The 13,324-nt window shown below is 37.2% G+C and overlaps 3 protein-coding genes across 6 annotated transcripts; 1 reads left to right on the forward strand and 2 right to left on the reverse strand.

Moving 5' to 3' along the window:
• The first annotated feature begins 1,203 nt into the window (after positions 1-1,203).
• LOC126919738 (hexosaminidase D-like) lies at positions 1,204-4,586 on the forward strand. Its single transcript, XM_050729300.1, has one exon. It carries the CDS (start codon positions 1,659-1,661, stop codon positions 3,408-3,410), a length of 1,752 nt encoding a protein of 583 aa, XP_050585257.1. The 5' UTR covers positions 1,204-1,658; the 3' UTR covers positions 3,411-4,586.
• On the reverse strand, positions 4,096-6,570 carry LOC126919773 (ras-related protein Rab-28-like). The gene is made up of 4 exons (XM_050729368.1): positions 6,438-6,570; positions 5,401-5,586; positions 5,060-5,293; positions 4,096-4,985 (listed from the first exon to the last, which is right to left on the reverse strand). Exons 1-4 carry the CDS (start codon positions 6,510-6,512, stop codon positions 4,761-4,763), a joined length of 720 nt encoding a protein of 239 aa, XP_050585325.1. The 5' UTR covers positions 6,513-6,570; the 3' UTR covers positions 4,096-4,760.
• Positions 6,218-12,155, reverse strand: LOC126919743 (F-box/LRR-repeat protein fbxl-1). Of its 4 annotated transcripts, XM_050729310.1 has the most exons (9): positions 11,906-12,155; positions 11,492-11,725; positions 9,111-9,310; positions 8,672-8,946; positions 8,321-8,587; positions 7,882-8,251; positions 7,599-7,802; positions 7,282-7,514; positions 6,218-7,201 (listed from the first exon to the last, which is right to left on the reverse strand). In XM_050729310.1, the coding sequence occupies exons 2-8, from the start codon at positions 11,600-11,602 to the stop codon at positions 7,379-7,381; spliced, it is 1,563 nt and encodes a 520-aa protein (XP_050585267.1). In that variant the 5' UTR covers positions 11,603-11,725; positions 11,906-12,155; the 3' UTR covers positions 6,218-7,201; positions 7,282-7,378. The 4 variants fall into 4 exon arrangements, with proteins under 4 accessions (XP_050585267.1, XP_050585266.1, XP_050585269.1 ...); XM_050729309.1 differs by having other exon boundaries at positions 11,492-12,155; XM_050729312.1 differs by lacking the exons at positions 11,492-11,725; positions 11,906-12,155 and adding an exon at positions 10,835-11,377.
• Between the last annotated feature and the right edge of the window lie 1,169 nt (positions 12,156-13,324).

The following is a 13,324-nucleotide window of genomic DNA, read 5'->3' on the forward strand; positions in this document are numbered from 1 at the left end:
ATTTCCCTTCTTATGTGTCGTATCTTGTTCAGAGAATATGTACTAGTTGTTTTTCGGAAGAACGATCTTTACTCCTATACTTTTAATGATAAATCATTTAACCTATTCACGTGTATGGATTGTACGAAAGACGTAACGACAATAATTCAATTTCGAGTACAATTGGGATATAAAATTGGTTACGATAAATGTTATAACAAGTTGGAATCGCTAAGGTCGCAAAAACGCGCGTTATTCCAAGCGCGTGGTTTAAACTTCCGTAGAGTGGCATCATTAAACAGCTTTATTGTCTAGAATTATTCCCCTACTCTCGTCATAACTAAAGAGATGTGAGTCACGTTCATTAAGTATATAACGGGTGGTCATGCACAGTTCGCGGAAACTGGAAACGAGATAAAGGACTAGGATTTAAGATTTCGCTACTAAGGATTCGATTACACGGCTGTGAGCCTCTCCGGTTTCGCTCGTCTTTGATTCTTTTCTTGTTAAACGTACGAGAACTCTATTTTCGTTTTTAGTTTCACGCCCTTCGTTCTGCATTTTATGCGCCTAATCAATGCGCCCATTTTCTCCGTAAATTAAACGAATACATTGAGTACTTTGTTCACACATATGTTACTCGACGATAAATAAAAAAGAATGTTTGAAGAGCCGAAGTGAAATTGCGACGTAAGAGTGTGCCAGGGGCATGTCTTGATTCAACATCATCGCAAATTATCATGGTTCTGCTGGATCTCATTAAGTAAATTCGATGCAGAATGACGAGCTGTTATTTATAGGTCAAGCTCGTGACAGTGGCAGCCCTGATTTCATATCTTTTCTTCTCACGAAATTTCACGATGCATAAATATGGATTATTCGTTTATAATACTTTGTCAATAATAATATATGTATATGTACGTAGTTCGTTCTAGAAGATATCGATTTTATATTTATTGTCTCAAATTATATTTATTGTCTCTTGATTATCTTGTAGATACATTATTGTAGACTGTATAGTTTTATAAAATTTGTAGTAATTACTAGTTAAGTGTAATGAATCTTGCAAGTATTCTGTGCAGTGAAAAACATGAAGGGAATATTTCTTTAGTTTAGGGAATATTTCTTTTATTTTCGATAACGTGATATCCAATCGCATAGAAATACACATTGTGAAGTCTGAAATGTTCCTACGATATTTCAATTTCAATTTAAATGAGATATATATATGTATATAAATGTTTGGTTTATAAGTTAAACAATCTAACGGGATGAATGTACCAATATAGAATATCTTATAACAATTTATATTAGCAGGCGTTTATCATCGTATACAGTTGCCCAGCCTGGTCCTTGATAGCGTTTATCACTATACAGCAGTAACAAAGATTTATTATTTCTATCCTCCTGTCATTAATCTGTGATAAGGAAAAGAACTGGTGTCATTTCTTTGCAAATGCAATTAATTAGATAATATTACATTATTTTCTTATGACAAATCCATATTATGTAAGTTCATCTTGAACGAGCTTAAAAATAACATAACGTTGCTTTACAAGTACAAGTGCCGATATTCATTGGAAAGAACAATCAAATCGTGTTATAAATAATAATAACTTTGATTAAACAGAAGTAATAACAAGGTGACTCAATCTTGATGTTCTGCTGGACTGACAATCATGACACGACTAGGAGGCAGAGCCTCTTTAATGATCACCGTAATGATCAGTTTTACTCTGTTGATTGTTATTTATCATATTCTCGATAATGAGGTCAAGGACATCACGGCCAGTAAATTAAATCCACAGTTTAAGATCGAAGAGGTTTATCCATTGAGTGACCTGACCGAGAATCCTCTTAGCATTGCCAGAAAGAAACAAATAGAGACTCAAATAATGGGAAAATTGAAAAGCGGAGGAGGAAAGCTATTCAATGATATTAATTATGAAAGATTGCACGCAGAAACAGTTCCCTTGTTTAAGGGACATAAAATCGTGCATTTAGATTTAAAAGGAGCTCCTCCAAAGGCAAGTTATTACAAGTACCTGCTAAATTTGCTCAAAAATTTAGGTGCCACTGGTATACTTATAGAATACGAAGATATGTTTCCTTTTGAAGGAGCGATACAAAATATCAGTGCAGGAAATTGCTATACTAGGAAAGACATTGCAAAAATTCAAAAGATAGCCAGTAAGAATAAGCTTATAGTTATACCATTGATTCAAACTTTTGGTCATATGGAATTTGTTCTCAAGTTAGATCAATATAAAGACTATAGAGAAGTTTCGAGGTACCCACAAGTTTTATGCCCTACTTACAACAAAACTCTACCATTGATATACGAAATGATAGACCAAATAGTAGAAGCACATCCTGATATAAAGCATTTGCATATTGGAGCTGATGAAGTTTATCAGATAGGAGAATGTCCTAGATGTTTAGATACAATGGTTAAAAGACAGTGGGGCAAGAAACAATTATTTTTGGATCATGTTTCAAAAGTGGCAAAATATATAAAAAATAAGTATCCAGATCTTGTTGTTCTTATGTGGGATGACGAATTTAGAGAAATATCATCCGATGAAATAATAGACAGAGGCTTGCATTTAATGGTAGAACCTGTTGTTTGGAAATATACCACCGATCCTGGAGCATCATTGACAGATCAATTGTGGAAGAACTATGCATCGGTTTGGAAAGATATCTGGCTCGCTACAGCTTTCAAAGGTGCTACTGCTCCAGATAGATATTATACCGATATTGGTTATCATATGGAAAATCATCAGCGTTGGTTGGAGATTATCAATAAATATTCTACTGAAATTAAATTTAAGGGTGCGATTTTAACAGGGTGGCAAAGATACGATCACTTTAGCGTACTGTGCGAACTTCTACCATCTGCTATACCTTCACTTGCTGTAAATTTAGCTATCCTGCAGGCTCCAGATTTATGTAGATTTCCGATAGAAGTACCTGCTTCAGTATTACAAGCGCTAGAGTGCGAGGGCATCATTTCTCTAAGTATTCCAGAACCTCAATATGGTTGGACCAGATGTAGTTATCACGGTGTATCTATTTATGCTGCCATATTGCGGCTGTATTCTTTGACTCAAGCAGTTAGTAAAATGGAAGAGGATAACACATTTAAGGGATGGTTGAAACCGTACAATTTAAAATATTCTTTTTCAAATCCTAGTCACGTAGAAAGAGCGGTTGCAGAACTGGATAAATACAAGACGGAGATAAAGTATATTGAAAAAGAAATAAGAACAGCTATGGAAAACATATATGACAATTATACCATACAAGAATGGATAGAAACATATATCGCTCCTTTGAACGAGAAATTCACTCAACTATGGGAGGCTAAAGAAAAGATTTTAGAAAAGAACGTATGGCCAAGAAGACCACTAACAAAACCTATCTTATAGTTTAATAAATGAATAGTTTCCATAACGTGTAATATGAGACTGAAGATCGTACTAGAGTAAAAAAAGAAGCGATATATTAATCGAGACATTTAGAATCTTTGTTTTATAAAGAGAGGAGTAATCGATGGTATATAAAGTTTACCAAAACTATAATTTTGCACGTTATATGTCTACATTATATAGAATATGCTCTATATCTCAATTCAAGCGGGTGATCAAATTTTATCGACTGCACCGTCCGTAAATTAGTTTACCTTTTTTCCTTTTTTGAATCGTCTAACAAACATTCGATTGAACATTTGATCAATGGAAACTGACCTTAATTCGCGCACTTGAAGAGCGAGCTAATTAGAGTTTTTCAACTAACACTTCTAGAATATGAATTTAAAGTTTGAATTTGTAATACCGTATATAGTTTCGATGAAGTGTTAATTTAAAAATTGATCCTAAAATTGATTAATTCTTCTATCTTCTGAATTACTACGTCACTAATTCCTAAAGAAAAGGGCTCCACTAACTTAGTTGCTATTTATTAACATATTTTGCCATTTAATACTTCCGACGGGCATCTTACATTTATGTTATTCAAAGCTAATTGTTCTAAGAATACGCATATACCGCGATCTTACTCATTCTTGTTTGTTAAATGACGTGTTCTTCCGTTGTAAGCATTCTGTTTTGTATATTTGTTTTTTTTTTTTGCATATAGTTTTGCATGATTAGTGCCATTAACAATTAGGTATAGAAAAGAACCTGTGAATCGACAATTTATAAAAATAGAGATACATCTGCGAATCGTTTAATATGGACGAACGAGTTTTCTCTCGGTCTTTAAAACGCGAATAAACATTTATTCGTTTACTATCCTGTTTTACTTAATCTTACGATATTTAAATGCGATTATAGAGCTTTCTTTGTCTGGTGATCTCTTCACGGATTAACTCTCGATATCGAACGATCTTTTCCCACCAGCATTTATACATGTACGATAAAATTACCGAGGACTTGAATACAAATCTATGGCATGTACTCAATCAACAGTGTATATACATCACTGTAACGAACGATGCTACTATTATTGTAAAAGTATTTTTAACATTGTTACGTCGATCCATATTAACATTATTACCGCAAGTAGTAAGATTTTATCAATAAATAAATTTGTTTTTAAATCTACTACGAAGACACCAGTGGTTTATTGCATTGGCCCCTCAAAGTATAAGTAATCTCTTATATACGGTAAGAAAGTAGCGAAAAATATTCGTATGGACGTCTTATGTACAGGTGAACAGTCCTTGACGTTAGACAAAAATATTGTATTGCAAAAACCACTTTTCGTTATGGTAATTTTCACTGTAGCAGGCAAACTGACGACTTTGAACCAGGTAAATGGGGATGAAATGGTATTTGACTTTGCTTTTTCGTGGGGATCCTTTTCACGACCTTGTGAATGGTGCTCATGTCCACTGTGTCGCCTATTTCTGCAATTATTATGGGCTTGTGATAGTCCTGGTCTGTTTTCGTTAATCGAACACCCAAAATTTGCGCGGCTAAGGTCACTATACACAAAGAAACCTGAAATGAAAACCAGTTTTTTTTAAAAGGAAGTACAGGATATTGCTCCTCTTATTGTTTAACGAATATTTTACCGCTTCACCGGTTCTAGCGGAAACATCGTGAGACGGAAATCCATTGTCTGCGGCGAATTTGTGTGTTCGATCCTTCTTCACCGTCCTCTGATGTTCCATGTCGCATTTGTTACCAACTACGGCCATCAGCGGTGTTTCCTCGTAGTTGTCGCTCAATTTTCTGATTTTATCTATCCATTCTTCTAGAACTTCGAAACTGAAGCTATTGGTGACGTCGTAGACTAAAAGGATTATCTGAAAAATAATATTTTTCCTCCTGTAGAAGAACAGCTGATCTAGATTTTTTTTTGTGAAACGATGTTTCGACTGAAACGTATGTCGGATGCATTCCGTTTTCTTACATGAGCACCGAAGACGTATTTGTCCAGCATGTTTCCGTGTAACGCAAGACCACCGACATCCCATAAATGTAGATTAACGTTTTTATAAAAACCAACGCTGACGTTCTTCAGGAAGAAGTCGATTCCAGACGTTGGCGTGTACTGTCTCGTGAACTCGTTATTGCAAAATTTCTGAGCGATGCTCGTCTAAACAGGGATCCTTGAATTTCAGTTATCCAGAATTGCTATTCTATCGTTACGACGAGATAGAAAGAGAGAAGCTGTCGTGCTTTTCTAATCAAAGAACAGCTTTTCGGCTTCAAGAAACGAAAATAAAAATATTCTATCTATCTATCTAAATAAAAAAAAATCATCGACTGGCAATCAATATACATAGCAATCTTAATAACTAAGGGTTTTTGGATCAGTAGAGTGTTGCTCGGGCATTCGATTCATAACACGGAATTTCTACGTCGATCGAAACTCGCGTGTTATGCTTACCTGCTAATTAATAGCTAGAAGTTGTTTGAGAACTAGAAGTCGCTCCTGTTATTGAGCAAAAGAATTTTGACGAAGAAAGGAATTCAAGACAGACGTGAAACGGCTCGAATCACGAATACCTAATTTTGCTCGAACTACGCGTAGACTGTAGACTCTAATTACTAAAGATTTATCGCTGACAGTGTATGACGCCTCGAGCGACGAAGATGTCAAAATGGTTATTACCAATAAAGTAAAGTAAAAACACAGTAAACATAAAACGTTCTATACTTGCGAAAGTATGTTTAATCGTGGCACTGACCACACTTCGCACGGAGGAAATAAATCGATACGTTGCTTGGTTCTTCGAAGCTCAGGCACTCTGAACTCGAAACAATTTAATCATATACATCGACGTTTCGTATGTGTATACCCTTCCAAAAATGTACGATCGAAAGTCAAATCGATATTTTGTTAATTTCGCATTAACGCAAAAACAAAAGACTAGAAAAAGTACACTGTCGCTTGGGACTTGGATCGCACTTCCGGTTAAACGCCGGGAACATTAGAAAACTCACTTTGCCGGATCCAGAATCACCGACCAGCACGATCTTCAACTTCTTTACCAGTAGGTCCTCCTCGACGTCAGACATTGGGGAAGATCGGGATAAAAGGAGCACGAAAGGAAGAAACGCGACGATTGACGGAAAGTTTCGGGAATCATGCGAAAAGTCGTGTCGGCCACGACGGTTCTGCGTCGACTATAATGCAATATATAAACGAAGGGTCTGGCATGTGGCTAGAGAATGAAATCGAGCGAATCGACCGACCGGCCGTGGGCAGTGCGACGTCGTCGTCGTCTACACGGCTGCATGAATAAATTAGCGAATAATCGATACGAACAGCTATGGTGCGTACCTCTGTCTCTCGTCGATATTATACTTGACAAACTTTTTCCAATGACGATCTTTCGATTAATTATGAATACCCTGTGACGTAATGGATCGAGGTCTTGTACTTGTACGTGTCAAGGTTTTTCCTAATAATTCTCATTGATTACGTGGTTAGTCTTTTTCCTATTCTTTTTTCCCTTTTCCTCTTTCTTTTGCTGGTGTATATGTATAGTATACATATATAGCGTATATAGTACATAGGTAACGGTACGGTAATATCAAACGGTTCGAGATTCAAGGGTCAAAGTAATTCGACCTTCTCGTCTACTCACGCTATGCGCTTGAAAATAGTGTAAAAAAATATGTATCTGTCTTTCGTAGGCAGGAGTAAGTGCTTGAGTAATCGCAGGTAGATTCGTTGTTCGATCGTAATTGTCGTTGTTCGCTAGCTGAAACAAGAAATTTATTACAAATTATACGTTCCATAATATCTTTCTCAGCGTCTACGTTTAATCCTTTCATGTATTACCTTCTTTATATGCTTCTTCGTTTCGGTGCTTGTATTTTATGGAAGAATTTATGTACGAATCCCTGCAGCGTATGTACAAATATTTATATCGTAATAGTTAATTAAAAATCAAATCCTTATAATTTGCTAAGAGGTAGTAATTAGACACGCGGCAGCACGTTGTCGTACGAACGACCGTCAGTCTGTCGGCGCGTTCAAAATTGGCCTTTACTATTTCATAGTATCTTCCATCGCTGCAAGCGCATCGATTTTACAATTACAGAGTGTACTTTATTTATTGCCCGACTTCAAATATGATTATCCGGTTATGTGATTACCTCAAGCTTAAGCACCGTAATTTAATGCATTTTACACGTAGTATATCTATAGCCTTCTGACTTTTGTCGGAGAATCGAAGATTCTCAGGATCCCAGCGGAGTTCCAGCCGCTCTAAATTTGGACAATTGTTAGCAATTCCGTCCATCAACTGATCCACGTGAATATTTACGCCTAACCTCTCCTGTGTTCCCATTACAAGAATTCTAAAATAATAAACAGATATTTCAATGATATCTTGTCGTAGTATATTAAAGGTATTAAAGATCTAAAAATATATTTTACTTGGCATTGGTCAATATGGGTAATACGCTCTGCCATAGTTGATCGGTGATGTGAGGCATGCCGAATAAGGCGAGCCCCCAGAGTTGATGACCGTATCTCGACAAGAATTTATGCAGACCATCGTCGGTCAGGTTATCGGAACTATCCAGATCTAGAGCGATCAGGTTCCGAGGATTGCCGAGTTCAGCCCAGGCTTTTAACACGCTATCGTTAAAGCCGTTCAGCTGACCAGCGCTGAGGAAACGAAGGCCTGGAATTCTGGTCAACATGTCGATCAGACATTCCGTTGACAGGTCCGTCCCGGTAACGTCCAACTCCTGGATGCTCGACTTTTCCCATTCTACCTGCATCACGTATTCGCTCTGAAGATCTGAAAGAGGTGCGTAACATTTCAAGTTTTGTATAACCGAAGATTGCACGTCGATGAATATTTAGTTACTTGTTCCTTGCATGAGGAGACACTTTAATCTTCTGCTCCTTTGAAACAGAGTCTTCATGGTTGAGCCAGTGACTTTGGCACAGAAATTCACGGCCAAACATTCGAGCTGGATGCAATTGGAAGAAAATGCGTCGATGTGCGAATCGTCTACAAAATTGATCCCATATAAATTAATTACTCGCAAATTAGGGGTGGCTGATTTCAATTTGTGCACATTTATCACTTCGTAGATTTCCTCCTCCTCCTCTTCCACCTTCTCGTACGTTCCTATAAGATTCTAGATGTAGTTAGTTTCTCGTTGAAACAGGTGCTATGATAAGGATTCGCATGGATTTCAAGGTAGACACGAACCTATAAGGTGAAGGATCTCCAAGCCGTTGATAAAATTGTAAATTTTTCTCATAAAGCCCTCCATGAAGATTACCTCTGACAGGCAGATGCACATGTACTTGAGTTTAGTCGGGAAGGCTTGCATCTCCGAAAAATCGTGCAGCTGCATGGCAGTGGAGAAGTCGAGAAGCATGTGAGTCAAATTCGGACATTTATTCGCCAATTCGTGAAGAACCGTATGGGTGATCAATTCGATCGGCAATTCGATGTACCTCAGCGAAGCTCCAAAACGCGTGCTGTTACCAGAGAAAGTTATTTTAATACTTTACGGCTGCGTGAATCCACCATATCGCTACCGTTTACGAGTTATATTTTGGCAAGTGAAGAAGAAGTTGATTCTGGCGTGAACCTCGAACGCGAACGTTACCTGCCAACATTATATCGAGAAAGTATCTACTACCTGATCAAGTGCAGCAGATTGTCCAAAGAATTCACGTGCAATCCACTGATTTCCGGTCGCAGAGATACGTGTTTCCATAATCGCGTGTCGTACGCGATTTGCCGCCATCTTTTGCACACACGTGCTACCCTGCATATTTCGCGATGAGACAGATAACTGAAGACGTTTAACAATACCTTGTCTGGCAGCTTTTCTATCGTCTAAAAAAAATGAAAGAACGATAATCCTTAGTACGAGACGCGTTAAATAATTCGACAGCTGCCTGGAATTAAAAAAGCAAACTCGAGTTGACGTCTTTCGTCACATCTTTGGTAAAGTTGATCACTTACTGTCCCAGCGAAGCGACTTTTAACCACGCCGCCCTCGGAAACGAACATCTGAGACGTTTCCACGGCGATCTGACCCCAGACATCGACACCCCCCAGATCCATCTTGTTATTTTCTCAAAGCGTACTCGAGGCACAAAATTGGTTTCCCTTTGGAAAGATATTGTCACAGAGCTTACTTCGATCGACAGGATGTTGATCTATCCGATCCGATGAACGTTTAATCCACGTGTGGCGAATTGAACTCTGCACCGCGCGCAAAAATTACCGATACGCAAAGAAAAACGGGAATATTTATTCAACGACGAAGAAGGTTCGTGAAAATCGCGGCACACGGCAGATTTCAAGGAATCAGAAGTTCTAAGTCTTCGACGGGGATTTCTAATCGGATCGCGCCTGCGCGTCGTCCTAAATATAAGACTTGGAAGACCCGTCTCCGCTTTAATTTTAAACTCGTCACCTGCAGCCAAGGTACATTTCCTTGTGTTTCCCGTAAACGTCAGATTTTGGGCGAAGTTTAGGAAATATCCGCGAGTCTCGCTATAGCCATTGTTCGAAACTCGTTGCGCGTGATCGTTAATAATTAAAGAGTTTCCAGAAGTGCTTGTACAGTTTACTTGCAACATAATGTCGATGAAAATTGTTTTTACATCTCTTTAAAATCGGCGTAAGAAAATCGGGAATTTATTTGCTGACAAATTTATGTTTTCCAAAATTTCACCTCTTCTTTTTCGGGTTTTCTTCCTTTTTTTGATTTCAGCGGACGTCGTAAAACGCTTGACCACTAATATTTTGCCTCATCGAAGAGAGTCATAGGCTTTTTAGAAATCTGCCAGAACGGCCTGGTTGATGTAAGACTTGGAACTTATCCGACACGAGACTTGACAAAACACGTGGTATTTACACAAAGATATATGTACTACAAGAAAATGTTTTTTTTTTTTTTTCTTTAAGAATCCGAGTCGTTTCTCGATAAAACACTTGGACTCTGTTACCTGATTATCGATCGTCATTGGCTTGGGATATTAAAAAATCGAGTACTTCGATCAAATAGCAAGATGGATAAAAACGTCGATCTAATTTTGTTAAACGATATATCTTTTTTTTTTTTAACAATCAACATTTGTCGCTGAACTCGCAAGTTCAGCTTCTATCACAAGAAATCTCGAGTGTCATGATGTGATAACGAATTTCATAGTAGCAATCGATAACGTCACCGCTTAGATGGTTTCATCCGGTACAAATAGGATCTTTTTATTTTCAAATAAGCGCAAAGTTATTATGCAATACTAAGATGAACGCTCTTGCGCGAACAAATTGTTAGCTGGCTAGCTAAACGTTCAAAATTGAATCAAAATCAAATAGAACTATCGATTAATATTTTAACTAAATAATTACCACGCTCGACGCGATTTTTTTCCGATAAATGCTACGACCGACATCCTCTCTAGATATAGCATTCGTGGCGAATTCCACGTCCAGCTGATGCCAGGTGCTCATTGTTGGAAATGCAATTAATCACACCGTGCTGTACGATCGATCTAGGAAAAATCACTTTGGACCACACCTTTCTCGATCTACACCGAATTATTGAAACCGTGTCATATGCAGAAATATCGCCAAACGGTTCAACGTTCCTTCGTTCATGTCAATATATTTTACAGACACTCGAGTCACCGCGAGTTCAGAAACGGTCCCGAGCCGGCAACCAATTTGTCAGGAGTTCGTCGGCTGACTGGACGATGCTAGGACTCATTTCAAGCTGAGTGGTAGCTTAATTAGTTATAAATAAAGGCAAGCAGTCAGTCAGGCAGACATCAGGCAAAGATAAGAATAGATAGAACGCACTTGTATGTACATCCTACCAATACGATCTAAAGAAGAAGTCCATCTTCTACGTGTCATAATTCTGATTTGCAAATCGTAAATATAAAAAAGCACGATATTGCGGATGTTCTTCTAAACGGTGTAAGAAGAATGCAAGATTGTTATTGCGACAACGTTTAACAAATTTTGTTACGAGAAAGAATGCTAATGTCTGTTTTGATGATTTACCGTATTCGATCGTTTTATAACCTCCTTCTTATCGTCGTCAAAGTTGTTGAGCTGTTGAAGTGCAGCTTCTACGCTCAGTACGTTCCAGTTAGACATTCTTCGTGCATCCATAGCGATGGTATATCGGTTGATCGAGAACGGATTTAGATATCAAAAAAGTAATGTTTATATCGCTATACATATATCTCCGTACGAAAACAGCACACTCTAACATTACACTGTTTACTGAAAATGCTACGAAAGAACGAACAAAGACTTTACACTTTCACCATATCCTTTGCGATTCAGTTTAACGCGTAACGTCACTCGAGCAAACAATAGGAAATTGTAGAATAAAATCTCACAAAAACGATTTGTGCATCACGAATACACGGAAAAATACGAATTTTGGTAAAGAAGATCGAGATTGCGTACGTTCTCCTTCGTAGATACTTTCTGACAGAGGATGGAATAGTAAGCCATCGTTTAACGACGTCCTTCCTTCGGTTTACGAAAAATGACGGTTGACGTTTGGATTACATAATTATCTTATGACTGTGATCGAAGTAATCCTTTTTCTTTTGTGTTATTTTAAATACTTATCGTTGGTTAGTCGGAACGCATGCAACCCTCGATGCTTGTCGAAAATCAACCTAGTCGACCATTGTGATGTTCTTATGCTAAGCACCCTACGTTCTAGATCGGAGGTGAAAAATGTAACTAAAATAATCTTAACTTTCTGTCGTTCCCTAAAATAGACTCGCTGGAGAGCTGTGCCACGCAAGGATGCACAGCCAACAGAGGGCCGTCATGGTACATTGCGGGACTTTTCGAAAATTCAACAACAAAAAATATGTTGAATTCCATTTCGGATTATTCGGATAACCCTTTCATTGTATTTATTTTTAGTCACAGTTAAATAACGAAGAAATGCAACAACCTTTGATTCTATAACTGTTTGATCTATAAAACACAGATCGTTTCGTTGTCCAGTACGTACTTTAACGAAAATAAATAATTTGGTGACTCATGAAATGAGTCTCCAAATAATGACTCATAAAAAATATAAATTTATATTATTTTTATTTTTTTATAATATACCGTAAAAATATTGCGAATGACAAACGCCTTGTATGCGTGACAGTTGTTGAATATCTTCTTGATTGCAGGCCAAATAGGTAGCATTTGGCTTGGCGCCATTAGCAATTTGATTAATTAAGGCCACATAATGTACGAACACTGACAGTGACTTACAAGATCTTGCACGATGTACGCTAACTATGTCCAGTTTGTTTATAATTTTTTATCGACATAAATATTTTCTTCTAGTGGACGTGTCTTTAAATGATTCATTATGATTCTTAAATATCAAGAAAACAAAATATCACGATATTCCGTAATACTTTTTTTTAACTATTTCAAGTTATCGAAAAGTAGAAAAATAATGAGAAAGATAGACATTTATAGATTTATTAAGTTTCTATACGCATATGTTTGCAGTTCATGAATAAAGATGGCGTTAAAAGTTCTACGTTACCAACTGTAGGTTTCGATTGAAGAAGATACACTTGTCAAACATTTTTGTATAAATATATGTATGTACATAAATAATAGTTTGCAATTTGCTATATGAATATTATTAGATATATATGCGTATAACAATTTAAGGTACATGAGACACAACTTGTAGATGGATTGAGATTTTTTAATAATGTGTACTTCTACGAGCGATTGCGCGTTTTACCGGATGGAAATCTCATTTTTCATTTAATTTAGTCTTTGCATATGACTGCACAATAGCAATATGTTATCAGTCATGTTCATTCTTTCCGCTCTTTGTTTTCGTATTTATTA

This window comes from Bombus affinis, chromosome 8 (genome assembly GCF_024516045.1).
Source record: "Bombus affinis isolate iyBomAffi1 chromosome 8, iyBomAffi1.2, whole genome shotgun sequence".
NCBI lineage: Eukaryota > Metazoa > Arthropoda > Insecta > Hymenoptera > Apidae > Bombus > Bombus affinis.

What these genes read in the sequence shown, in the direction of transcription:
- LOC126919738 (XM_050729300.1), top strand. Translation starts at nt 1,659, where the DNA reads ATGACACGACTAGGAGGCAGAGCCTCTTTAATGATCACCGTAATGATC.
- LOC126919773 (XM_050729368.1), bottom strand. Translation starts at nt 6,512, where the DNA reads ATGTCTGACGTCGAGGAGGACCTACTGGTAAAGAAGTTGAAGATCGTG. An exon ending in AATACGTCTTCGGTGCTCAT is followed by an intron (nt 5,294 to 5,400) that starts GTAAGAAAACGG and finishes ATTATTTTTCAG; the next exon opens with ATAATCCTTTTAGTCTACGA. An exon ending in CCGCTAGAACCGGTGAAGCG is followed by an intron (nt 4,986 to 5,059) that starts GTAAAATATTCG and finishes TTTTCATTTCAG; the next exon opens with GTTTCTTTGTGTATAGTGAC.
- LOC126919743 (XM_050729310.1), bottom strand. Translation starts at nt 11,602, where the DNA reads ATGGATGCACGAAGAATGTCTAACTGGAACGTACTGAGCGTAGAAGCT. An exon ending in TTATAAAACGATCGAATACG is followed by an intron (nt 9,311 to 11,491) that starts GTAAATCATCAA and finishes CATTTTTTTTAG; the next exon opens with ACGATAGAAAAGCTGCCAGA. An exon ending in GGAGATCCTTCACCTTATAG is followed by an intron (nt 8,588 to 8,671) that starts GTTCGTGTCTAC and finishes AGAATCTTATAG; the next exon opens with GAACGTACGAGAAGGTGGAA.